Below are 25,721 nucleotides of genomic sequence, written 5' to 3'. Positions count from 1 at the left end.
GAACATATATATTTTTGTGTGTGTGTCACAATATGCTGTGACTTTGGTTGTTTTGTGGTTTTCTTAATGCAGCGATGAAGATGACCGTTGCAACAAGCCTTTGTTCCTCTCTCCATCACTTTGAAGCATACTTGCAGTGAGGTTTTGTAGAAGGATTCAGGGAACTGTCTTTCTGCAATTTCCTCTTTAATGACAGTGCAAACAAATAAGTAGACATTCTCAATCACTAGTTTTGTCCCTTTATACAACTGTTAGATGGATGCCAAAGAGTAGAAGTTAGAAGTTTATCCAGTTTATCCAAAGTGATCCAGAGAATGTTTTCTTCAATTACAGATAAAACAATCTATTGTTGTCAACATGTGAATGTTATCAGTAAAATGTTGCTAAGTTGGAGCTGTGTTTGGTGAATTTGTATATTTGAAAATAAGGGAAGTCACTGCAGCTGCAAACAGGCACCGACTTTGATACGAAAATTGCTCAACTTTAATTGGTGCAGTGGTACATGACATGACTCGTCCTCATATCATCCAAGGGGAGGGAACCACATCGTGGACTGAGAGGAGGGAATGTGGGAGAAAAGACCTAAGTAAAAGGTGTGCCGTGATGGGAAAAAAAAACGTATACAGGAAACACATTCACATGCAGTCTTGTCCGACCAACTGTCGCTCCAGCAGGAACAGCAGCAGCAGCATCAGCAGCGGCAGCATCAGCAGCAGTAGCTGGAGAGTCAGCAATCGCTATAGTGACAGCTGCTGTAGTGGGAGTGGCGATAGAAGGTTATCGTACAGCTGAGTGAGCAGACACACCATTGGAAGCAACAGAGAGGGCAGCAGAGGTTGTCATGAATGGAAGCATAAAATCTATTGCAGATTGCATATAACTTTGTTTTAGTGACTAGTGTGTAGAGTTAAAACCTTGCTACATTTTGTAAAATGAAAAATAGAAATCAGTTTGATCAAATCTTAAGTAAAGAGGTCAAAATGAAACACCATATGGTTTACATTTACTACCTTCTCATTTGCAAGTGCCTTCATCATTTCAAGTGTTGATCGTGAAAATGAATGTTATTTAGCGAACAAAGTCTTTTGTTATTAAGGGTTTGGGGGCAAAAATACTTTCCCTTTGTCTTGATAAAGTATCAGTATTGAAGCATTTGAAAGAATGTAATGTGAGCTAATAAAGTTTTCACTTTAACCAATGAATATTTTTGTGGTTTTCTTAATGCAGCGATCAAGAAGACGTTGCAACAAGCCTTTGTTCTTCTCTCCATCACTGCATACTCAGTGAGGAAATGAAACATTCTGCAAAAAATGAGACCAGGTGATTTTTTCTGGAAATAAAGGAAGTCACAGTAACTGCAGCAGCAAACAGTCCCACGACTTTAAAACAAAAACTGCTACATTTAGTTTGGTGCAGTGGTACATGACATCACCCTCTTCCTGCCCAGATTTGTGTTCATGTAGGACCCCGACTCCACTCACAGCATCAAGCTCCTTGAGAAAATATGTTTAAAATACCCTTTAACCAGATCTGTGCCCTGATGGGAGAACTACCCATAAGCTCCTAAAACTCCTCTCACCAACCCAACTGTCCCCAGGTCTGATCAGGTGGACTAAGTGGAATATTATCATCTAGATTTACAGCTGAACTACTTCTTGTTTGACAGAGAGGAATATGTGTTTATTGTTTGATTGACGGTTTCTGCTGTAGAATTAAGACTCCCAAAGAAAACTGGATGTCAGCTATTTCACATCATTCAGAGAGAGAACCACATCGTTGACTGGGAGGAGGGAATGTGGTAGAGTACATGTCGTGACTGGTAAAAAAAAATTAAAAAATACTTATACAGGAAGATACAGGAAACACATTCACATGAAGTCTTGTCCGATCAACTGTTGCTCCACCGTTACTTCACTTTATCAACATGGACGGTAAGTTTATTTATTTTAACACTTTTTTCTCATATTGCTGGACAGTGATCGTACTGTTACAAGAGATTAGATACATAAGATGTTTGTGATGCTTGTGGGCTTCTTTTTACATACATCATCCTGTTATTACGATAATGCAACTGTCTTATTAGTAAAGTAGGAGCAGGCTGTCATCACAGAAATAAACCAATACTTTACTGAAGAAGCTTTCAAATATGCGACAGTTCTCTTTACTCATGGTGACCAGCTCCAGGAAGAACAGACCATTGAGGACTTTGTCCGTGATAATACGCTTGTGAGTGATCTGGTGAAGAAGTGCGGAGGCCGCTGCCACGTCATTGATAATAAATACTGGAAGAACAACCAGCAGGATGAATACAGGAGCAACCAGTTCCAAGTGGAGGAGCATCATCAACGATGTACGATCTGTCTTTGAAGCTCATGATAATACAGCCAAGTACAATCAGAATCAGAAGCTTTAATCAGCTCTGACTCTTAAAGATGGGGGAGATAATTTATCATTAAAAAGTCACACTCTCTTTAAAGAAAATGGAACCTTTAACCATTGAGATGATCATGTTTATTCATATGTAATATGTAATGGGTTGAATATCTTGCTTGAGCTTTAATCTTGAAACTCACAAGCATTTCTTTTTTCTTAATTGGGTGTGTACGGTTAATTAGTGATATTAGTGATATTAGTGATATTAGTGATAAAGAGTGATATCCGGTTTATCCAAAGACGAGGATTGTAACCAATTAGATGTAGAGATACAATGGAGACTGGGTCCGCCCACTTACTGTCAAAAAGAAAAACTACTCGCGAGCAAGCAGGAAAAAGACTCGCGAGCGAGCGGGTTGAAGCTTCGCGAGCGACTTTTGCTCGCGCGAGAGTGACTTTTGCTCGCGGAGTGACGTAAAAGCGCTCGTCAAAGTAAAATACACGTGCGGCTGTTTGATATTCGCGCGCGCATGGATCTCATTTGCGCTCTCGGATTTTGACAGTGATTTGCCTTCATAGATTTCTGACCAACAAGGTGTTTTTGTGTGATTGAGCTCATGTGTATCTTCTTCTTATATATGAAAACAGACAAAAACAAACGCACAGTATTATTGATGAACATTATTCTCTTTCAGTGTCAAACAGGAGAATTGTCATCCTGGGAAGAACTGGAACTGGGAAAAGCAGCGTGGCTAACACCATAGTTGGAGAGGAACTGTTCAAGATCGGCGACACTGCCAACTCTGAAACAAGTGAATGTCGAGCAGAAACTAAACCTGTCAATGGAAGAAACATCACTTTGATCGACACTCCTGGTTTCTTCGACACAGATCGACCTGAGGAGGAGCTGAAGTCTGAAATAGTGAAGTGCATCACAGAGTTCTCTCCTGGGCTTCATGCTTTTCTCATCGTGTTTAAAGTGGAGAGATTCACAGAGCAGGAGCAGGCTGTCATCACTAAGATAAACCAATACTTCTCTGAAGACGTTTTCAAATATGTGACAGTTCTCTTTACTCATGGTGACCAGCTCAAGGATGGACAGACCATTGAGGACTTTGTCCATAATAATAAGCTTGTGAGTGATCTGGTGAAGAAGTGCGGAGGCCGCTGCCACGTCATTGATAATAAATACTGGAAGAACAACCAGCAGGATGAATACAGGAGCAACCAGTTCCAAGTGAAGGAGCTACTCAACACAATAGAAAAGATGATTGAGGCAAACAAAGGAAGCTGCTACACCAATGAGATGCTACAAGCAGTGGAGGAAATGATAAAACAGGAGGAGGAACGCATTAGAGAGTCATCAGGAGACATGTCAGAGAAAGAGATCAGAGAGAAGGCTAAAGACAAAGTGTCTACGAGGTTTTTGACCAATTTGGCAGGTATCACAACAGGTGCATTGTTAGGAGCTCTTTTTGGTGGAGTGGTGATGGTCAGACTAGTTATCTATGCTTTCAAGGAAGCAAGGCTTGCTTTAGCAACAGCAGCAGTAGGAACAGCAGCAGTAGGAGTAGGAGTAGCAGCAGCAGGAACAGCAGCAGCAGCTGGAACGTCAGTAATCGCTCTTACAGTGACATGTGTTGTAGTGGGAGCGGTGGGAGGAGGTGTTGCAGGATATCATGCAGCTGAGGGAGCAGAGACAGTATTGGAAGCAATAAAGAGGGCAGCAGAGGTTGTCAAGAATGGAAGCCAATCTATTACAGATTGCACAACATCAAAAATAAAAAGTGAGTAGTGTGTAGAGTTAAAACCTATAATGAGCTCTGACTCTTGAGGACGGGGAGTATAATTACTGTTCATATCTCCCAATAAATTGCATGAAAATCTTGTCCTAAACAATATTTAACCACTGAGATTATTATGTTTATTCATAAGTAATATGTAATACGTTGTTTGTATTGTTTGAGTTTCAAAGTCACTTATTCCTGTTTCACCAGTGAACCACAGAGTGCTTTAACCACAAAGATTAAACGTTTTTAAATGAATAAAATCTTTAAAATGATTTAAATCAAACTAGTGTACACTGTTGTCTGTATTTCTGTCTCCTGTTGAAACATTGTTCAGTTTCCTGTTACAGAGCGAACCAGGAAACATCACTTAATGTACAAAATGATGTTGTTGAACAATAGTTGTGGTTCTTTGTGGATTACAATGTATCACCAAGACAAACATGAACAATGAATGAATTGAAACCTGTTGAAAAATGTTATTTGTGCAAATAAAGTTTTTATCTGGTAAAGTAAACCACACACACACACACACACACACACACACACACACACACACACATCTGTTAGTAAGTAACTTCATTCAGTTATTATTATTTGTCAACACTGTACATTACTTTATGACATATATGATACTGGAAAGTCATATTTGATGATAAAATATCATAAATGATCACATTTGAACAATTGTAATCAAACCAGTAAACTGCAGCAGCCTCCTGTGTGAGAGGACGAGTCACATGTTTGGTGTTTGTGACGCGTCGACCATCAACATAATCTGGCCAGTAACATTTCAGCAGAGTATCCATGTCATGTATATCTGAGAAGACTGTTGCTGAAAGCTTTGTCAGCTGCTATAAACTATTGATCAACATGTTCTGTTTTATTCACTTAATCTTTTTTATTCTCAAAATGTTGAATTCAAATGTAAAAATATAATAAAAACAAAAGAATACATCAGACTCAAGTCCTCTCTGGTAGTTTTTCCTCCCCTTCTCCGTTTACACTCGCTGTAAGACTGTTACTATAAATAAGACTATAATAACTGACCTGATAAACACGTTGAGTCTTTACGTCTCATTTAGGTTCATGACTCTACTTTCTACAGGAGATGTGCACTATTAAGTAAGTTGGATGTGTTACTGTGAGCCTGAACTAAACAAACTGCTAGTGCCTCACCTGCCCACTAGAGAGCAGTGTAGTGTAATGATTCAGGGTGATGAGTTCACCTGCCTTTAGGTCTGACTTTGAATTATTAGCTTTCACACTACTGATGAGAAACAATGACTTTAACATGCTGCTAATACATTATAACATTTAATTTAAATATACAGTATTCTACCAACAATAACACCATATAGCTGAGGAGACCCATGATCACATTTACATGAATGAAGTAACACAGCTAACTGAGTTCTTCATTCATGTTCATGTTTATGTGAACTAATAATATAATGTGACACTACGGTAAAAGCTGCTACAATCTATGTCGACCACACAAATATGGAACAAGTATTCCATGTGTGTACTTGGTATTTGATGAGGTTGTGCTTTTAGTCCGAGTCGGCAAAAACAACATCTAAAAGTAAGACGACTGAACATTGAACAAAGAGCTTCAGTTTGACATCACTGCACAGGAATCAAGGTGTCTTACTTAACTGGGTCACATGTTAAGAACTATGAAAGAACATTAGTAGAAGACTAATATGACTTGTTTCTATCAGAGAAACAAGCTGAGCAACAATCTGTATTTCTACATTTTGTAAAAAGAAAAAATATAAATCAGGTTAATGAAATCTTAATTAAAAAGGTCAAAATGAAACACCAAAGTCTGGTTTACATTTACTACCTTGTGATTTGCAAGTGCCTTCATCATTTCAAGTGTTGATCGTGAAAATACATGTTATTTAGCTCACAAAGTCTTTTGTTCATAAGGGTTTGGGGGGAAAATACATTATCTCTCCCTTTGTCTCAATAAAATATCAGTATTGAAGCATTTGAAAGAATGAAATGTGAGCAAATAAAGTTTTCACTTTAACCAATGAATATGTTTGTGATGACGTGCTGTAACTTTGGTTGTTTTGTGGTTTTCTTAATACAGCGATGAAGACGACGTTGCAACAAGCCTTTGTTCTTCTCTCTATCACTGCGTACTCAGTGAGGAAATGAGACAGGCTGCAAAAAATGAGACCAGGTATCGGAAACAACAGGAAACATACTCAGTCGGGTTTCTTTCTGAAAATAAGTCACAGTAACTGCAGCAGCAAACAGTCCCACCGACTTTAAAACAGAAACTGCTACATTTAGTTTGGTGCAGTGGTTCATGACATCACCCTCTTCATGTCCAGATTTGTGTTCATGTAGGACCCCGACTCCACTCACAGCATCAAGCTCCTTGAGAGAATATGTTTAAAGCACCCTTTAACCAGATCTGTGCCCTGATGGGAGAACTACCCATAAGCTCCTAAAACTCCTCTCACCAACCCAACTGTCCCCAGGTCTGATCAGGTGGACTAAGTGGAATATTTTCATCTAGATTTACAGCTGAACTACTTCTTGTTTGACTTCTTGTAGAATTAAGACACCCGAGAAAACTGGATGTCAGCTATTTTGCATCATTCAAAGAGAGGGACTGGGAGGGTTATGTGGTGGAGCTGCTGTCGTGACTGTTAACGGTTTAACAGGCGTGTCAAGGTTAAAGATACAGGAAACACATTCACATGCAGTCTTGTACGACCAACTGTCGCTCCACCGTTACTTCACATTTATCAACATGGACGGTAAGTTAATTTGTTTTTACACTTTTTTCTCATATTGCTGGACAGTGATCGTACTGTTACAAGAGATTAGATACACAAGATGTTTGTGATGCTTGTGGGTCTCTTTTCATGTTACATACATCATTCTCTCATAACAATAATGCAACTGTCTTATTAGTAAAGTAGGAGCAGGCTGTCATCACAGAAATAAACCAATACTTTACTGAAGAAGTTTTCAAACATGCGACAGTTCTCTTTACTCATGGTGACCAGCTCGAGGAAGAACAGACCATTGAGGACTTTATCCGTGATAATAAGCTTGTGAGTGATCTGGTGAAGAAGTGCGGAGGCCGCTGCCACGTCATTGATAATAAATACTGGAAGAATGGAAGTGATGGAGCTACTCAAAACAATAGAAAAGATGTCATCAATGAATTAGGATCTGTCTTTAAACCTCATGATAATACAGCCAAGTAGAATCAGAATCAGAAGCTTTAATCAGCTCTGACTCTTAAAGATGGGGGAGATAATTTATCATTTAAAGTCACACTCTCTTTAAATAAAATGGAACCTTTAACCATGGAGATGATCATGTTTATATGTAATGGGTTGAATATCTTGCTTGAGCTTTAATCTTGAAACTCGCAAGTATGTCTTCTTTCTTAATTAACCGTACAGTCCTAATGTGTAATTGGGTGTGTGCGGTTAATTAAGAAAACCTGTACATCGGATTTTATATTGTAAAATAGTTTCAATATCTTTCATAGATGAGATCTTAATTAAATGTTCTAATCAAACTAGTGTATACTGTTGGTTATATTTCTGTCTCCTGTTGAAACATTGTTCACTGTTTCCTGTTACAGAGCGAACCAGGAAACGTTTTATAATCTATGTACAGCATCATGTTGTTTGACAATAGTTGTGGTTCTTTGTGGATTATAATGTATCACCAAGACAAATATGAACAACGAATGAATTGAAACCTGTTGAAAAATGATATTTGACCAAATCACGTTTTTACTTGGTAAAGTAAACTACCCTCCCCCACACCACTACAATGGGGGTAAAGACAACAACTCCCATGATCCCACGCTACGACGCCAACAAACTCCATCTGTTATTGTTTTGTGAGCAGCAGAAAATTAGATATTGTGCGTTACAAATACAAAACAGTGTAACAACAGTCAAATATTAGTTAAATGTCTTACAAAAATATGTAAAAAAGTAATGCTGATTATTATTATTTTAATATATATAAAATATGTATTTTTTACAAAACATTCAGGTAGCTCTCTTTAAGTACAAAGTACAGGTGACTGTACTCTGCCAAAGACTCTAAAGTTTGTTTTCATGAGTCACATTATTCCAGTTAAACTTAACTTAATATCATATATTTAATTTAAGATGATCAATGTAATAGTTCTGAATCAGGAGCTCCAGTATTTGGATCAAGTAGCTCGTGAAAACTGAGGAGCGCCAAATCTGGTAGGCTAAAGCTAATATTTCAATGAGTCACATACACGTTTATTCAACATTTAGATAAATGTAAGTATCAGATCAGACTCTGTTCCTGATACATCAAAGGACTCAGATCTGGATCAGGGCCAAGAAAACCTGACCATCCCTTTAAGACCTGTTTACAGAATGATCCTCTGTGTTATTCAGCACAATAGATGAACTCATATTGATTTGTACGTTTAGAAGACATTAGATATTTAAAATGTTCTTGATGCTCGTTGGCCTCTTTTAAAGTATTGACACCATTCTTCATTCTCTTATTATGCTGATGCAGCTATTTAATAAGAACCAACAGATTTCTGACCAACAAGGTGTTTTTGTGTGATTGAGCTCATGTGAATCTTCTTCTTATATATGAAAACAAACAAAAAACAAACACACAGTATTATTGATGAACATTATTCTCTTTCAGAGTCAAACAGGAGAATTGTCATCCTGGGACAAACTGGAACAGGGAAAAGCAGCGCGGCTAACACCATAGTTGGAGAGGAACTGTTCAAGATCGGCCAAACTGCCAACTCTGAAACAAATAAATGTCAAGCAGAAACTAAATCTGTCAATGGAAGAAACATCACTTTGATCGACACTCCTTCTTTTTTCGACACAAATCGACCTGAGGAGGAGCTGAAGTCTGAAATAGTGAAGTGCATCACAGAGTTCACTCCTGGGCCTCATGCTTTTCTCATCGTGTTTAAAGTGGAGAGATTCACAGAGCAGGTGCAGGCTGTCATCACTAAGATAAACCAATACTTCTCTGAAGAAGTTTTCAAATATGCGACAGTTCTCTTTACTCATGGTGACCAGCTGCCTGAAGAACAGACCATTGAGGTCTTTATCCGTGATAATAAGCTTGTGAGTGATCTGGTGAAGAAGTGCGGAGGCCGCTGCCACGTCATTGATAGTAAATACTGGAAGAACAACCAGCAGGATGAATACAGGAGCAACCAGTTCCAAGTGGAGGAGCTACTCAACACAATAGAAAAGATGATTGAGGCAAACAAAGGAAGATGCTACACCAATGAGATGCTACAAGCAGTGGAGGAAATGATAAAACAGGAGCAGGAACGCATTAGACAGTCATCAAGAGACATGTCAGAGAAAGAGATCAGAGAGAAGGCTAAAGAAAGAGAATGTAAGAGGCTTTTGATCAATTTGGCAGGTATCACAACAGGTGCATTGTTAGGATTTATTTTTGGTTTAGGGTCAATGGTGGTAAAAGTTATCCCAGCTTTATCACTAATAACAGGAGCACCTGGAATGTCAGGTACACTGGTAGGTGCAGTTGTTGTAGGAGGAGCAATGAATGGAGGTTTTACAAGACACGATGCAGCTGAGGAGCAAGTACACCACGCGAAGCAGCAAACGGCAACAAAAGCTGTCATGAATAAAGTAGGATCTGTCTTTGAAGCTCATGATAATACAGTCAAGTACAATCAGAATCAAAAGCTTTAATCAGCCCTCACTCTTAAAGATGGGGAGGAGAGCGAGAGATAGAAAGTGAATGAAGAAAGGGGCCAACATTATTTGCTGTAGGCCATAAATGCATAAACTGACCATTGTTAGGGTTGTGTGCTCTCTTTAAGCAGGTGACTGTACTGAAAACGTTGTTTTCATGAGTCACATTATTCCAGTTAAACTTAACTTAATATCATTGTTGGGAACGAAAAGGAGTGTGTTTGAGTTATCAGCATATAAGAAAACTAAATTATTGACATCAATAGAGTTATTAATGTCAGTAAAATTATTAACGATTATTAATAACGTGGCACCACCCTGCAGACAGGGACCAATAACCAAACTATAAACTAAGTCTCATAATTAGTGTTCACTCACAATGTCAACAGTCTGAGTACTATTACACATTCAGAGTGAAAGTGAAGGTTTAAGTTCGAGCAACAGACCACATATCCAGCTATTATCACAATACACATGCACAAAGTAATGACAGACAGCTGCTCCTTAAAGTATAACAAAGTTTATTAAGTTCCAATAATAATGATCTAGTCAACTAATATGTAAAACGAACAACTATAAATTCATGAGCACGCTATCTAAAATCAACAAACTACAGTAAGAGGGAGATTGTGTGTGCGTGTATATCTGTGTGTGCATGCATGTGTGTGTGGGGGGGGGGGGGGAGAGAGAGAAAGCACCGCTCAGACAACGTATGATGTAATCTAAACGTAGCTACGTCACGTGAACTACACGTTGAAGGTAGGCCGAACTACCAAAATGGAGTTTGCACGTGACCACGCTCGCGAGACCACAAAATGGTGCGAGACAATAGATATCGCTATCTGCACGTGTCTGAGCCGTTAGCTCACCCTGAGCTACATGTAGTGTGGCAACCCGGGGGACGTGGAGGCAAGATTCAGAGATAAAACAGGTGACTCAGAGACAGTAACCATGTGACAATACACAGGGTAGGGTAAAGGGGGATAGGGTCAAACTCAACAAAAGATTCCTCCCGGTCGGAGTCTTTGGCCTTCGGTCGACACCCAGTGTGACCGTCCTGTTTGGGCAGAGCAGAGGAGAGAGGAGAGAGGTGAGAGGAGAGAGGTGAGAGGAGAGAGGAGAGAGGTGAGAGGAGAGAGGTGAGAGGAGAGAGGAGAGAGGTGAGAGGAGGGAGGTGAGAGGAGAGAGGTGAGAGGAGGGAGGAGAGAGGAGAGAGGTGAGAGGAGGGAGGAGAGAGGAGAGAGGAGGGAGGAGAGAGGAGAGAGGTGAGAGGAGGGAGGAGAGAGGTGAGAGGTGAGTCCGCCGAATTACCTCCGGTCTGCTGAAGCTCCTCTCCAGAGGTTCAGGAGATCCTCGTAATATTGCTGAACAGTGATTTGTACGTTTAGAAGATATTAGATATTTAAAATGTTCTTGATGCTCGTTGGCCTCTTTTTAGCCCGAGGGGAGACCATTTGGGCTTCTCGGGCTCAGAACCCCTCAAACTCAAATGCGGAAAATAGCATGATTATTAGCCAGTAGCATGTATGTGGCTAATTTTTTTTTTCGATGAAAGAGCAACGTATGGGCAAAAACATCATATAAGTCACTTCTGACACACTACCAACACAGCTATAGGGTACTCACATAAGCAGAAAAATATCGTGGCATAAAAGCACCAAATCCTGGCCCGAAATCGGCGTTATGAGTACAGTAAATCAATGTTTGTACCCTCATGCTAACGGCTACCAAGTCATGCAATGCATTTATTAGCATTAGCACACGTGGCGGAACACGTAACTAACTTCTGTTTTACGATCCGTAGAAACACTAAACAGTTGTGAGTGATCAAACGTACCTTCGTGCTGCCCTCCGCCGAAAAAAATCGTAGGTATGCGCCCAAGTTTTATGAAAATATGGATAATAACGTCGCCGAATTTCCGTTCCAAAGCTGTAGTCATTGCTGCCAACTGCATACTGTTGACTTCCGACTTGTTTCCAGAATAAGAGCGGTCAAGCAGGCTTGGGCGAGTGGTCAGACTGCCTGCGACCGGAAATTTCCGCCGGGGTACACGTGTCACTTCTGGCAACTTTATTGTATGAAAACTTTTGCCGATCGCCACCAAACTCGACACAGGTCTTCCTGAGACGATGACGCGTCGAACGAGGGGTTGTTTTTGGAAATCGACCGAGGATAGGCTGCCATGCAGCCACATACACACACATGAAATGAGAAAATCCTACAGATGACAGCCAAAACTGGCTCTGATGATGTTATGAATATGAATATGATTCCTATTATCTGTATTTGGATGTATTGAATCATATGAGTGATAAAGAAAGTGAAATATATAGTTATATAGTGTATAAAAGTACAATGTAAGAGCAGCAACAGCTGGTTCGAAAATGATGCCTCGCCTGACTAAAACCTCTTATTATTCACTTTATTCCACTTTATTCCACTTTAACCTTTTTTTAATAACTACTGATCAGTTATGCTATGACTTGGGAAAGTTTTAGGGAGATAGCTGCATTATTTCAATAACCTTTTATCAATGAAAGTGCATTTTTCCAGGCGAAGCTGAATATTTTCAATTTCAGCTGTGGAATGTCTTATTTTCCTATATTAACCAGCAACATATACACAATATTACCTATCTAAACTATCTCACAGGTGTTGTGATCTGATTATATCAACAAAAATTATTAAAATCGACCTTGTAGTTACAGAACTATGGTCAGTTTTGTAGGGCTATGCATTTTCGCTCAGAGACCTCAAAAACGGCTCAGGGCTTAAAAGGTTAAAGTATTAACACCATTCTTCATTCTCTTATTATGCTGATGCAGCTATTTGATAACAACCAACAGATTTCTGACCAACAAGGTGTTTTTGTGTGATTGAGCTCATGTGTATCTTCTTATATATGAAAACAAACCAAAAACAAACGTACAGTATTATTGATGAACATTATTCTCTTTCAGTGTCAAACAGGAGAATTGTCATCCTGGGAAAAACTGGAGTTGGGAAAAGCAGCGTGGCTAACACCATAGTTGGAGAGGAACTGTTCAAGATCGGCCAAACTGCCAAATCTGAAACAAGTGAATGTCGAGCAAAAACTAAATCTGTCAATGGAAGAAACATCACTTTGATCGACACTCCTGGTCTCTTCGACACAGATCTACCTGAGGAGGAGCTGAAGTCTGAAATAGTGAAGTGCATCATAGAGTTCTCTCCTGGGCTTCATGCTTTTCTCATTGTGCTGAAAGTGGATAAATTCACAAAGCAGGAGCAGGCTGTCATCACAGAAATAAACCAATACTTCTCTGAAGAAGTTTTCAAATATGCGACAGTTCTCTTTACTCACGGTGACCAGCTCAAGGAAGAACAGACCATTGAGGACTTTATCCGTGATAATAAGCTTGTGAGTGATCTGGTGAAGAAGTGCGGAGGCCGCTGCCACGTCATTGATAATAAATACTGGAAGAACAACCAGCAGGATGAATACAGGACCAACCAGTTCCAAGTGAAGGAGATACTCAACACAATAGAAAAGATGATTGAGGCAAACAAAGGAAGATGCTACACCAATAAGATGCTACAAGCAGTGGAGGCAGGAATAAAACAGGTGAAGGAACGCATTAGACAGTCATCAGGAGACATGTCAGAGGAAGAGATCACAGAGAAGACTAAAGACAGTGTATTAAAGAGAATTTTAATTAAACTGGCAGGTATTACAACAGGTGCATTGTTAGGAGCTCTTTTTGGTTTAGTTGCCCCACTTTTATCAAGAGCTGGAATGTTAGGCCTACTATTAGGTGGTGTAGGAGGAGCAATAAAAGGAGGTTTTAGAGGATACAATGCAGCTGAGGGAGCAAGCACACTGGGCGAAGCAGCAAAAAAGGCAGCAGAAGCTGTCATGAATGAAGTACTGTCTTGAAGCTCATGATATAGCCAAGTACAATCAGAATCAATAGCTTTAATCAGCCCTGACTCTTAAAGATGGGGGAGATAATTTATAATTAAAAAGGTCACACCTCTCTTTAAATAAAATTAAACCTTTAACCATTGAGATGATCATGTTTATTCACAATATGTAATCGGTTGAATATCTGAGCTTTAATCTTGAAACTCACAAGCAATTTATTTTTTCTTCATTAACCGTATACCCAGTTACACGTACCTGTACTTCAGATTATATATTGTACGTACATGTCTGATTCACATTGTTCATATTTTATGATCCATATTGTTAACATGTATATATATTTGGGATTTGCACCTGTTTTTTTTTTGTCTTTTCTAATTTAACTCGTGATAAAAGAAAAGTTCAGTATTTTCTGATCTTTAACACAAAGTGTCTGATGTTGTTTCATGTATTCTCAACTGCAGCCACAAACCACAAATATTAAATAGTTTCAATATCTTTCAAAGATAATATCTTTATTAAATGTTCTAACCAAACTAGTGTATAGTGTTGGTTATATTTCTGTGTCCTGTTGAAACATTGTTCACTGTTTCCTGTTACAGAGCGAACCAGGAAACGTTTTATAATCTATGTACAGCATCATGTTGTTAGACAATAGTTGTGGTTCTTTGTGGATTACAATGTATCACCAAGACAAATATGAACAAAGAATGAATTGAAACCTGTTGAAAAATGATATTTGAGCAAATCAAGTTTTTACTTGGTAAAGTAAACTACCCTCCCCCACACACACACACACACACACACACACACACACACACACACACACACACACACACACACACACAGCCGGTGAAAGTGAAACGTAAACACAAGCAGAGTCGGAGCACATGCAGGACAAGAGACACACAGGAAGGTCGTCTGTTAGTCAGTAACTTCATTCAGTTATTATTATTTGTTAACACTGCTCACTGTACATTACTTTATGACATATATGATTCTGGAAAGTCATATTTGATGATAAAATATCATAAATGATCACATTTGAACAATTGTAATCAAACCAGTAAACTGCAGCAGCCTCCTGTGTGAGAGGACGAGTCACATGTTTGGTGTTTGTGACGCGTCGACCATCAACATAATCTGGCCAGTAACATTTCAGCAGAGTATCCATGTCATGTATATCTGAGAAGACTGTTGCTGAAAGCTTTGTCAGCTGCTATAAACTATTGATCAACATGTTCTGTTTTATTCACTAAATCATTTTCATTCTCAAAATGTTCAATTCAAATGTAAAAATATAATAAAACAAAAGAATGCATTAGACTCAAGTCCTCTCTGGTAGTTTTTTCTCCCCTTCTCCGTTTACACTCGCTGTAAGACTGTTACTATAAATAAGACTATAATAACTGACCTGATAAACACGTTGAGTCTTTACGTCTCATTTAGGTTCATGACTCTACTTTCTACAGGAGATGTGCACTATTAAGTAAGTTGGATGTGTTACTGTGAGCCTGAACTAAACAAACTGCTAGTGCCTCACCTGCCCACTAGAGAGCAGTGTAGTGTAATGATTCGGGGTGATAACGTTTGGTGTTTAAATGTCAGTGAAGAACATTACATTAACATTTAATGAGATAAACTGGAAGTCAAGAAAGAAATAAAGAATGTCACATGACTTCACCTGCCTTTAGGTCTGACTTTGAATTATTAGCTTTCACACTATGAGAAATAAATGACTTTGACATGCTGCTAATACATTATAACATTTAATTTAAATATACAGTATTCTACCAACAATAACACCATATAGCTGAGGAGACCCATGGCCACATTTACATGAATGAAGTAACACAGCTAACTGAGTTCTTCATTCATGTTAATGTTTATGTGAACTGTTCATATAATGTGACACTACGGTAAAAGCTGCTGCAATCTATGTCGACCACACAAATATGGAACAAGTATTCCATGTGTGTACTTGGTATTTGATGAGGTTGTGCTTTTAGTCCGAGTCGGCAAAAACAACTACATCTAAAAGTAAGACGACTGAACATTGAACAAAGAGCTTCAGTTTGACATCACTGCACAGGAATCAAGGTGTCTTACTTAACTGGGTCACATGTTAAGAACTATGAAAGAACATTAGTCAGAAGTTGGAAATCACCTTCATGTATCAGCACCTTGTTGACCTGTTGTCAGTGTTTGGTATGTGAAGTACTGTAGGGGTGTGGAGGATGAACAAAAACAAAAACATCTTAACATGCCTCAGCTGCTGTTTGAAGACGGGGAGTATAATTACTGGTCATATCTCCCAATAAATTGCATGAAAATCTTGTCCTAAACAATATTTAACCACTGAGATTGATATGTTTATTCATAACTAATATGTAATACGTTGTTGGTATTGTTTGAGTTTCAAAGTCACTTATTCCTGTTTCACCAGTGAACCACAGAGTGCTTTAACCACAAAGATTAAACATTTTTAAAAGCATGAATTAAGTCTTTAAATGGTTTAAATCAAACTAGTGTACACTGTTGTCTGTATTTCTATCTCCTGTTGAAACATTGTTCAGTTTCCTGTTACAGAGCGAACCAGGAAACATCACTTAATGTACAAAATGATGCTGTTGAACAATAGTTGTGGTTCTTTGTGGATTATAATGTATCACCAAGACAAATATGAACAATGAATAAATTGAAACCTGTTGAAAAATGATATTTGTGCAAATAAAGTTTTTACTTGGTAAAGTAAACTACCCTCCCCCACCACACACACACACACACACACACACACACACACACACACACACACACACACACACACACACACACACACACACACACACACACACACACACACACACTTGCAGTCAGTGAAAGTGAAACTTAAATAAAAGCAGAGTCTGACGCAGGAGAAGAGATACTCGGACATCTTCACGGATTTCTCTTCTAGAAACAGACAGTAAGTTAGAGTTACTTATTTCAGTCATTATTATTTGGTAACGCTGCTCACTGTACATTACTCTATGACATAACATATCATGGAACGTTATAAACGAATTTTGGCATTCCTGGAGTTCTTGGTGACGAATGTGTTAAAACATTTTCTTTCCCAAAAACCACCATCTTGAAAGAAAAAGATCGTTTGCAGACGTGACTGCTTCTTCAACAAACCTCAACAATTATAGAAATGTGAAATGAAACTTTATCATCACAAGAAAAAAGAGTTGCTGTTTATTAACGCAGCGTTAAAACTTCGCCCCTCCTTTCTGGAGAGAGAGAGAGAGAGAGAGAGAGAGAGAGAGAGAGAGAGAGAGAGGGAGAGAGAGAGAGAGAGTGAGAGAGAGAGAGAGAGAGAGAGAGAATTTCTGGCCCCTAGAAACGCCCTGAACGCAGTTGAATAAGACGAAAAGAGAAAATGCAGGCAGAGGGAAGCTTCTCTGCAGTTACAGACACCACCACACACTTCTAGTCATAAGTGATGATTGAGAGGGATTCTGTTTGTCTATACATCGTTTTTTTTTCAGGAAACTCCTCCCTACCTGATACCATTATATTACACTATACCTTTAAGATATCAGAGAAACAAGCTGAGCAAACGTTATCCGCAGATAGAAGAAGAAACACATTTTTAACGTGAAACTACTTTATTCAGAGTCTTTGCCAGAGTTAACTACCGGGTCTGTTTGTTTCTGAGAGGAGAACCAGTCCGGGAGAAGTTGACTGCAATGGTGGTAAAAACAACAACTCCCATGATGCCACGCTACGACGCCAACAAACTCCATCTGTTATTGTTTTGTGAGAGACCCCTAGCAGCAGAAAATTAGATACTGTGCGTTACAAATACAAAACAGTGTAACAACACGAAGAAATTAGTTAAATGTCTTACAAAAAGATGTGAAAAAGTAATGCTGAATATTGTTATTAATATATATGTAAAATATGTATTTTACTATAAAACATTCAGGCACTTACATCCGGTGAAAGTGAAACTTAAACACGAGCAGAGTCGGAGCACATGCAGGACAAGAGACACACAGGAAGGTCGTCTGTTAGTCAGTAACTTCATTCAGTTATTATTATTTGTTAACTGCTCACTGTACATTACTTTATGACATATATGATTCTGGAAAGTCATATTTGATGATAAAATATCATAAATGATCACATTTGAAAAATTGTAATCGAACCAGTAAACTGCAGCAGCCTCCTGTGTGAGAGGACGAGTCACATGTTTGGTGTTTGTGACGCGTCGACCATCAACATAATCTGGCCAGTAACATTTCAGCAGAGTATCCATGTCATGTATATCTGAGAAGACTGTTGCTGAAAGCTTTGTCAGCTGCTATAAACTATTGATCAATTAATACGGACCCACACTTACATAACCATAATCATAACAATACTCAGCATGCTTGCGATTAGCATAAATTAATCCCTAACACTAGGGAGGAAAACACGTTGTTATCACCAGATATTCAGTCAATAACACAGATTCAACATATTTTGTAATGTTCTGATGGCTTGAATTCAAGTCAGAGAAGACTTGAAATTACACCCTGAGATCAAACAAATATTGTTCTTGCTTTCGTACACTTCTGCCGAATTTTCGACAACTATTGACTGCATAGCTGGGAGATTTGGTGCATGTATATCAACCTGATCAAATGAGGAAGCCACATGAATAACACAACATTGACTGACAACGTGGCTGCAATCTTTATACTGTGAGTCTGCACAAGATCAAGAAAAGTTTGTTTTATACTTGATGTGTTTTATTTCAAGCATTTAAAGAAATGAAAGAAAACTATGACAGTCATCATTTTAGTTGTGTAGCTTTTTGAAATGCAACAGAGCTTGTGCTTAATAATAATAATTAAACTTATGTAGATGAATAAAAGTGTAGAAAAACAGGATTAATGAAAGGGAGAGAGAAATAGTTGCAATTACAAAGCAACTTAAATTAAATGACATTCTGAACATGATGGATGAAGACTTTGAGACATGATGAGATGATTTTCTCTTTTATTCACTAAATATTTTTTTCACTCTAAAAATGTTGAATTCAAATGTAATAATCTAAAAATACATTTGGAGGAATTGTCAGCATTGATGTCCTATAAAATGACATGTGTTCTGTTATGTAGACATTTGTGGTAGACCGTTGTTATTACTTATGCTGCAGTATCTTGATGCCTGTATGTACCTGAATGAGAACAAGTCTAATGTACGTTGATCGTTCCTTCAGGCCGCAGCTGAGAAACGAGTCGAACAGGTCGAAAGAAACGAAGCAAGAGTGAAGTCACAGCGAGAGAACGAGAGAAAAGAGTCCCAGGGGAGACGTCTCGTGGATCTGAGTCCTTTTTTCACAGATTTCTACGTTCTCACAGCATGGACAGTAAGTTGGGCTTATTTTTTCAACTGTTGAGCACCATATACTTTTATTCAAATTAACATTGTTCAAAATTCTGTATGTATTTGGATCTCAAAACTCACAACTAATGCTACAACTAGGTTAAAATATATTTCAGTTAGTTCTATTATATTTTATTTGGACAGGATATAATTTTCACTTTGATGAAATAAGCTCTGATGCTGCTTTAAACCTTATTAATCAAGATTCATCCAAACAGGATTTGTGGATTATAATGTCATGTAAAATGATTTCTTAGTCTTGCTGTGTCATTGAAAAAAGGTATGACAGTATCCATGAGTTCATTCTCAGAACAATGAAGTTAATATGTTTAAAATGTGCACCTGTCAGCTTTATCTCTCACAGTCCCTAAAAATGAATTTATTTTGAAACATGATTTTTTTTTTGACATGTGGTTTTTAAAAGGAGCTGTATTTAACGTTCTGAATATTAATACAGCAGCAAACAAATATTTGCTTTGTAAAGACACAGTAGAGTAATGTCTACATGAGCAGAGAATGAAGTTGCTCTCCCTGTGAGCCGGCTGCCATGTTATGTTAAGAGCCGTTGAGAGGCAATCAAATACTTCCTATATCATAAACTGTTTATCAATTAATAAGTGTGTGCTAGTGATCCACAGTAATATGCAACACGCGTGTGTCCGTGTGCTTCCTGATCAACAAGTTAACTTTTGTAACAAGTTAACGTCTGTAAAACTTAATGTTTGTTTGGAAAAGGTCAGTGGGACCAGAAACCGGACCAGAACTAAAATACTACATTCTTCCATTGATCCGGACCAAATGATCCAAACTACAGGTGTGAAAGCAAGAGACAAATGTACTGATTTACTGACACAGAGTCACTTTTCTCTTCTAGTGTCGAACACATTGAGGATTGTCCTACTGGGGAAAACAGGAGTTGGAAAGAGCAGCCTTGCCAACAACATATTTGGAGAGGCCAAATTCACACTAAACAATTTGAATGACTTGAAATCACATTGTACTACAGCTGAAACCAAATCTGTCAATGGAAGAAGCATCACTCTGATCGACACTCCTGGTTTCTTTGACCCAGGCAGGTCTGAGGAGAAGAAGAACCCTGAGCTGCTGAGGTGCATCACAGAGTGCGCTCCTGGGCCTCACGCTCTCCTCATCGTGCTTAAAGTGGAGAAGTTCACAGAGCAGGAGCAGGCTGTCATCACACAGATCTGTGAAGACTTCTCTGAAAACGCTCTAAAATATGCTGTGATCGTCTTCACTCATGGGGACCAGCTCCCAGAGGGAATGAAAATGGAGAAGTACGTCGAGCAGAGTAAGGGTCTGAGCGATCTGGTGAAGAAGTGCGGGGGCCGATGCCACGTCGTTGACAATAAATACTGGAAGAACAACAACGAGGACTACAGAAGTAACCAGTTCCAGGTGGCAGAGCTGCTCGACACCATAGACGAGATAGTGACAGAAAACAATGGAGGATTCTACACCGATGAAAAGCTACAAGAAGTGGAGGAAGACATTCAGAAAGAGGAAGAGCGCATGAGACGATCCTCAGGAAACAAGTCACAGGAAGAGATCAGGAAGCAGGCTAGAAGCAACGTCTTTAAGAAGCAGGCGGACGATGCAGCTCCAACATGGAATAGAGTTTTGTTGAGGGTCGCAGTCACAGCTGGATTAGTTGCAATTGTCGCTATGTTGATCAATTTAATATCTGCGAAGGTGTCAAAGGAAGCACCACTATTTAATGAACAATTATCAGCACCAGAACTGGCAGAAGTGGTGGTAGAACAAGCTGGGACAGCTTTAGGCGCGTCTCCACCAGAGACCCCTCCAACCACAGTAGGAGGGGTAGTTGAGGTAATACTCACACCAGTGAAGGTAGTAATACAAAATACATTTGAAGTTATCATGGAAAAATGTTCTGCTTTGTATGAAAGAACGTAAGTTCCTTGGAATCCATTTGAATGAACACTGAAGCAGAGAGCTGAAACAGCAGGGGTCTTCAGTTGACGATGACATAAATTGTTGCAATCCTACAACGCTTATATCAAATTATTGTTATCATTCTGCTTCCATTTGTCCATTCAGGCCTCTTACCTTATGGAGGTCCTTGTGTCTGTGATTTAAACTTTCTGCTGGTTCCCGTCAGCTGAAAAGAGAACCCCTTTACCCCTTTGATTAATTTTCTTAAAATACAATGTAAAGAAAAGAGGAGCAAACAATATTTAGAAAATGCATCCATTTAACTAATGATGTTGAATCTAAAAGTGGTTGTTGGGTCATGAGTCCAGACTTTGTGGTGTTTTAAAGGAGCGAGTCACCTTATTTAGAGAAGCAGTTCAGCTCACTCTTCTTCTGAAGTAACACTCTGTACAAACTGTTGTAAAATGTATTCTGTAGCTCTGGAGGAGCTTTTCAAAATAACATTGATTACATGTAAGAACACTGTTTATTTGAATCTGTCTCTTGTGAGTTCACCAACTTAATGGAAGTGAAATATTAAATCACAGGTGTACCTTTTAATGGTGATTATTTTATATTTACTATTCTAATTACCATTTGTGTTAATTTGTTTCAATTTGTCATAAATCTACTATGTAACATTAAAACAGCTGATTGATCACATGTCTTATCGGCTTCTTTTTTTCATACAACCATTCATGCTGTTAAAGTCTTAGGCTGACTATACTTGTACTTTCTTACTGTCAATAAATTCCATTACAAGACTAAAACAAACAATGAATTGATATTAGTATTATCTATATTGATCTTGGTATTATCTATATTAGTAAGTACTATTTGTGTAGCCACAGCTAGCCTATAATCCTCTTTTCCTCTGTGCCACAGATCTCCAAATAGCTTTTTGTCAGACCAAGGAGACACGTGCAATGTTAATGTTTATTCTGAAGCAGTTCTGAATCTGTATTTGATTCTCAAAAACAGCAAACAACCGTCATTTTTTACATTTACAAGAAAGAAGAACTCTGGCCTCAGGCCACAGGTTGAACACAAAGGCCTTTTTGTTTCCAGTCTGTTTACTGGTAGTTGAGTACGGATGCTGCCAATAAAAACAGATTCAATTCCTTCCAACTTCTTTTGTCTCCCTCAGAGACAAAACACTCCACCCTAAAAAGGTATGAGAAGCTGCAGCCGCCATCCTCCCTCTTTGACACGGAATGTATAAAGATGAGTATTCCATTTATCATGTGTGATATACTTGATGCCTTTAACAAAAGTACACGTGGCACTATTAATGTGAGTCTGGTTATACAGCCTGTACGATACTCTCCAGCTGAATATGCCAGTAATAAACCAACTAAAATAACATTCTTTTCAAGCTGTACCTTCCAAACCACAGTCACCACCCTGAACAGCTGACCTGGCAGGTCAGGGTGGCCTCTGCCAAGCATCACATGAAGTTCCACTTCAACCTGCTCATCTGGAAGCTGTCATTAATGAATTTGTGATATTTTGTTTTCGACTTACGTAATGCCCTGTTTACTGGCATTCAAAAAAAAACATGTCCTCCCTGTTTGAGGCTTGTCGGAAAGTTTCTATCGAGTGAGTAGAAAATGAAAGTAAAGTCATACCACAGCAAGAGAACAGGAGGAAAAACATCCAGCAGGGACATCCAGAAGTACGGGGACGACGGTGATTTAATTTGTTGCAACATGGACGGTGAGTTGAGATATCAGTGCAGTGGTGGAGAAAGCATCTCCAGATCAGTGTGTGTAGTAAAAGTTGCAACATTACACTGTAAGAGTCTTGTGTTGAAAATGTTACGTAGGATAGGATGAAAACATTCTGTTACTTGAGTCACAATATCTGTCAGACACATGTGGTGGAGTAAAAAGTGCAATACTATACTATAATATGTAGTACTAATAGTGATCTTAAGTTCATGTATCTCACATTTGTGCGTAAGTGCAGTACTTGAGTAAATGGACTTTGACATTCCAGCACTGTATCAGTGTAACACTGGGCAACAACAAACCTGACCTGACCTGACACAATGTTTTAATTATCAGGAGATACATTGGCCAGGCTCACAGCCATGTGATCACTGAGATGAGCCCTTAACTTTTCATCTGGCGCCATCATCAGGCCAGAAATATGATCTGTTCAATACTTCGGTTTATGAAAAAGAATACTTGCAAAACAAATGTTATTCCCATCAGCCTCAGCTGTTCTATGGAAGATTCAAAATGTCTCAGTAAAAACCAATCACACAACAACTGAGACATAAAACGTTATATGTAACAACATAAAGCAAAAATAATTGTCCTTGAATGTATATACATGTATATGTATTTCATGTAATTATAACGCAGTAAATGCATACATGACAAAATAATTAAATATAACCAAATATATTGCATTTCACTTTTTAATGTTGGCATTTTAAATCCTCCTTAGTGCACTTTGTGTTAGTGCTAATTAGAAAGAGTTAGCATGCAAACTACAACAGTGACAATGATAAACATCACAGCTGCTGAACATCAGCATGTGAGCATAGTCACTGTTAGCATGTTAGCATGCTGGCAGTAGTTTGTTTTACCACTTTCTGAGTTTACAAACAATTGATCAATTAAATGAGAGAAGTTGCAACCCTATAAAACAACATGGCAGGTTAACAGAAGTAATAGTGAAATGTATTTGACTTATTCAGAGTCATTGTTCTCTTCCAGCGCTGACTCCATGGAGGATTGTAATACTGGGGAAAACTGGAGCTGGGAAGAGCAGCCTGGCTAACACCGTTTTGGGAGTGGATGTGTTCAACATAAGCCATTCTTCCATCACCGACACGAGTCGTTCTCGTGCCGAAACCAAATCTGTCAACGGGAGAAGCATCAAATTGATCGACACTCGCAGTTTTTTTGACACAAGTGGGTCTGAGGCAATGCTCAAGGCTGAGATAGTGAGGTGCATCACAGAGTGCGCTCCTGGGCCTCACGCCTTTCTCATTGTGCTTAAAGTGGAGAAATTCACACAGCACGAGAATGACGTCATCACTAAAATATGCCAAGATTTCTCTGAGGAAGCTCTGAAATACGCCACAGTCGTCTTCACTCATGGGGACCAGCTCTCGGAAGGAACGACAATCGAGGAGTTTGTGAGTGAGAATAGAGATCTGAGTGCTCTGGTGAAGAAGTGCGGAGGCCGCTGCCACGTGGTCGATAGTAAATACTGGAAGAACAGCGGAGAGGACGACTACAGAAGTAACCAGTTGCAGGTGGCAAAGCTGCTCGACACACTGGGCGAGATGATCGAGGCAAACGAACGAAGCTGCTTCACCAATGAGATGCTACGAGCAGTGAAACAAGAAATAAAGAGAGAGGAAGAGCTCATCAGGAAGTCATCAGGGAATATGTCACAGGAAGTGATGAGCAACAAAGCTAAAGATACTGTTTTTAACAGGTTACTGATCAGAGTTGCAAGTACTGCAACAGGTGCGTTGTTGGGAGTTTTGCTTGGTGTGGGAAAGATGGTCGCAGCAATTGTTTGCCAGGATGTTAAAGATGCAACATCCCTACTATCAAAAGTGAAAGAAGTGGCTGCAACGGCTGCTTTAAGTGGGGCAGTGACGGGCGGTAAGATAGGATACGACGCAGCGGAAGGAGCAGTAAGTCCAGGGGAAGCCATAAATAAGACAATAAAGGGTCTGTGGAAGTAATCTGGGGTTGGTGCAGATAAAAACAACACATAGAGCACTGACAATAGGAGGTTGATGTGTGTTATATAAAACACATGAAGCTTGTCAACTATAGGGACAGTGAGCTAATTGTTTTATGAATGGCTGAGACATTCAATTTTTAATTTCCAGGACTTTGAGAGGCTGAATAATGCTTTTTTTTTATTGGATTACTCTTTATTTAGGTGTTTTCGCATTTTGTTTTGAGTGATTCAACAAGTAAACGGACGCATGTTAATACTTTTTTTTTCAGTCTCTGTTTTGTTGTGCCGGCTATAATCAATAATAAATAATTCCTTATGTTAATCAACATTAATTCTATCTGGGAAAGAGGAAGGACATTTATGTTGACACTGTGATGACTTAAGTATCTTTGAAAGGTTTTGACTCGTTATTTTACACTTTCCATGACTTTGGATGCTGAAAGATGCTTTTCTGTTTTTTCATTAATGTTCATTTTATTATTAAAGGCATTGCTTGTTACAAGTTATATAACGATTAAACAGCTGTGTGCTTTTAAGTGTTTTCCAGTCTGTGTTTTTTGTGCTATAATACATTAAAAACAGCATCTTAAAACATGTGCAGCCATCACTCTCCATCACTCACACCCTTCTATCCAAAACCCAGACTGAGCTCAGAATGTCAAAGATCACAAGAAAAGAAAGCAGCTGAAGTTACTGAAGGCGAGCAGAATGTCTAACTACATTATCTTTTTATTAGTTTTATCATTCACAAACTCTAAACACTAAAGAGATGTCTAACCAACGTAAAATGCTGTGATTAACAAATGATCACTGGAACATGGTCACATGCGGTGGAGAGA

The 25,721-nt window shown here is 38.9% G+C and overlaps 4 protein-coding genes across 12 annotated transcripts; all 4 read left to right on the top strand.

Moving 5' to 3' along the window:
* Positions 1-639: 639 nt before the first annotated feature.
* LOC142950635 (GTPase IMAP family member 7-like) lies at positions 640-4,168 on the top strand. The gene is made up of 3 exons (XM_076092197.1): positions 640-726; positions 2,179-2,321; positions 3,022-4,168. Exons 1-3 carry the CDS (start codon positions 640-642, stop codon positions 4,166-4,168), a joined length of 1,377 nt encoding a protein of 458 aa, XP_075948312.1.
* Positions 4,169-8,489: 4,321 nt separating this feature from the next.
* Positions 8,490-9,889, top strand: LOC142950634 (GTPase IMAP family member 7-like). The gene has a single exon (XM_076092196.1). The coding sequence runs from the start codon at positions 8,792-8,794 to the stop codon at positions 9,887-9,889; it is 1,098 nt and encodes a 365-aa protein (XP_075948311.1). The 5' UTR covers positions 8,490-8,791.
* A 2,906-nt stretch (positions 9,890-12,795) lies between these two features.
* On the top strand, positions 12,796-13,809 carry LOC142950632 (GTPase IMAP family member 7-like). The gene has a single exon (XM_076092195.1). It carries the CDS (start codon positions 12,796-12,798, stop codon positions 13,807-13,809), a length of 1,014 nt encoding a protein of 337 aa, XP_075948310.1.
* A 2,838-nt stretch (positions 13,810-16,647) lies between these two features.
* On the top strand, positions 16,648-25,418 carry LOC142950857 (GTPase IMAP family member 7-like). 9 transcript variants are annotated; one of them, XM_076092506.1, is made up of 6 exons: positions 16,657-16,762; positions 17,768-17,855; positions 19,049-19,198; positions 19,951-20,029; positions 22,316-22,884; positions 23,895-25,418. In XM_076092506.1, exons 5-6 carry the CDS (start codon positions 22,779-22,781, stop codon positions 24,878-24,880), a joined length of 1,092 nt encoding a protein of 363 aa, XP_075948621.1. In that variant the 5' UTR covers positions 16,657-16,762; positions 17,768-17,855; positions 19,049-19,198; positions 19,951-20,029; positions 22,316-22,778; the 3' UTR covers positions 24,881-25,418. The 9 variants fall into 9 exon arrangements, with proteins under 9 accessions (XP_075948623.1, XP_075948621.1, XP_075948619.1 ...); XM_076092504.1 differs by lacking the exon at positions 19,951-20,029; XM_076092512.1 differs by lacking the exons at positions 22,316-22,884; positions 23,895-25,418 and adding an exon at positions 20,288-21,831 and having other exon boundaries at positions 16,659-16,762.
* The last annotated feature ends 303 nt before the right edge of the window (positions 25,419-25,721 follow it).

Source organism: Anarhichas minor, unplaced genomic scaffold, assembly GCF_050575085.1.
Source record: "Anarhichas minor isolate MPS153535 unplaced genomic scaffold, ASM5057508v1 ptg000016l, whole genome shotgun sequence".
Taxonomy (NCBI): Eukaryota; Metazoa; Chordata; class Actinopteri; order Perciformes; family Anarhichadidae; genus Anarhichas; species Anarhichas minor.
Note: the sequence above shows the minus strand (reverse complement) of the source record. Positions and strands in the feature narration are given on the sequence as shown.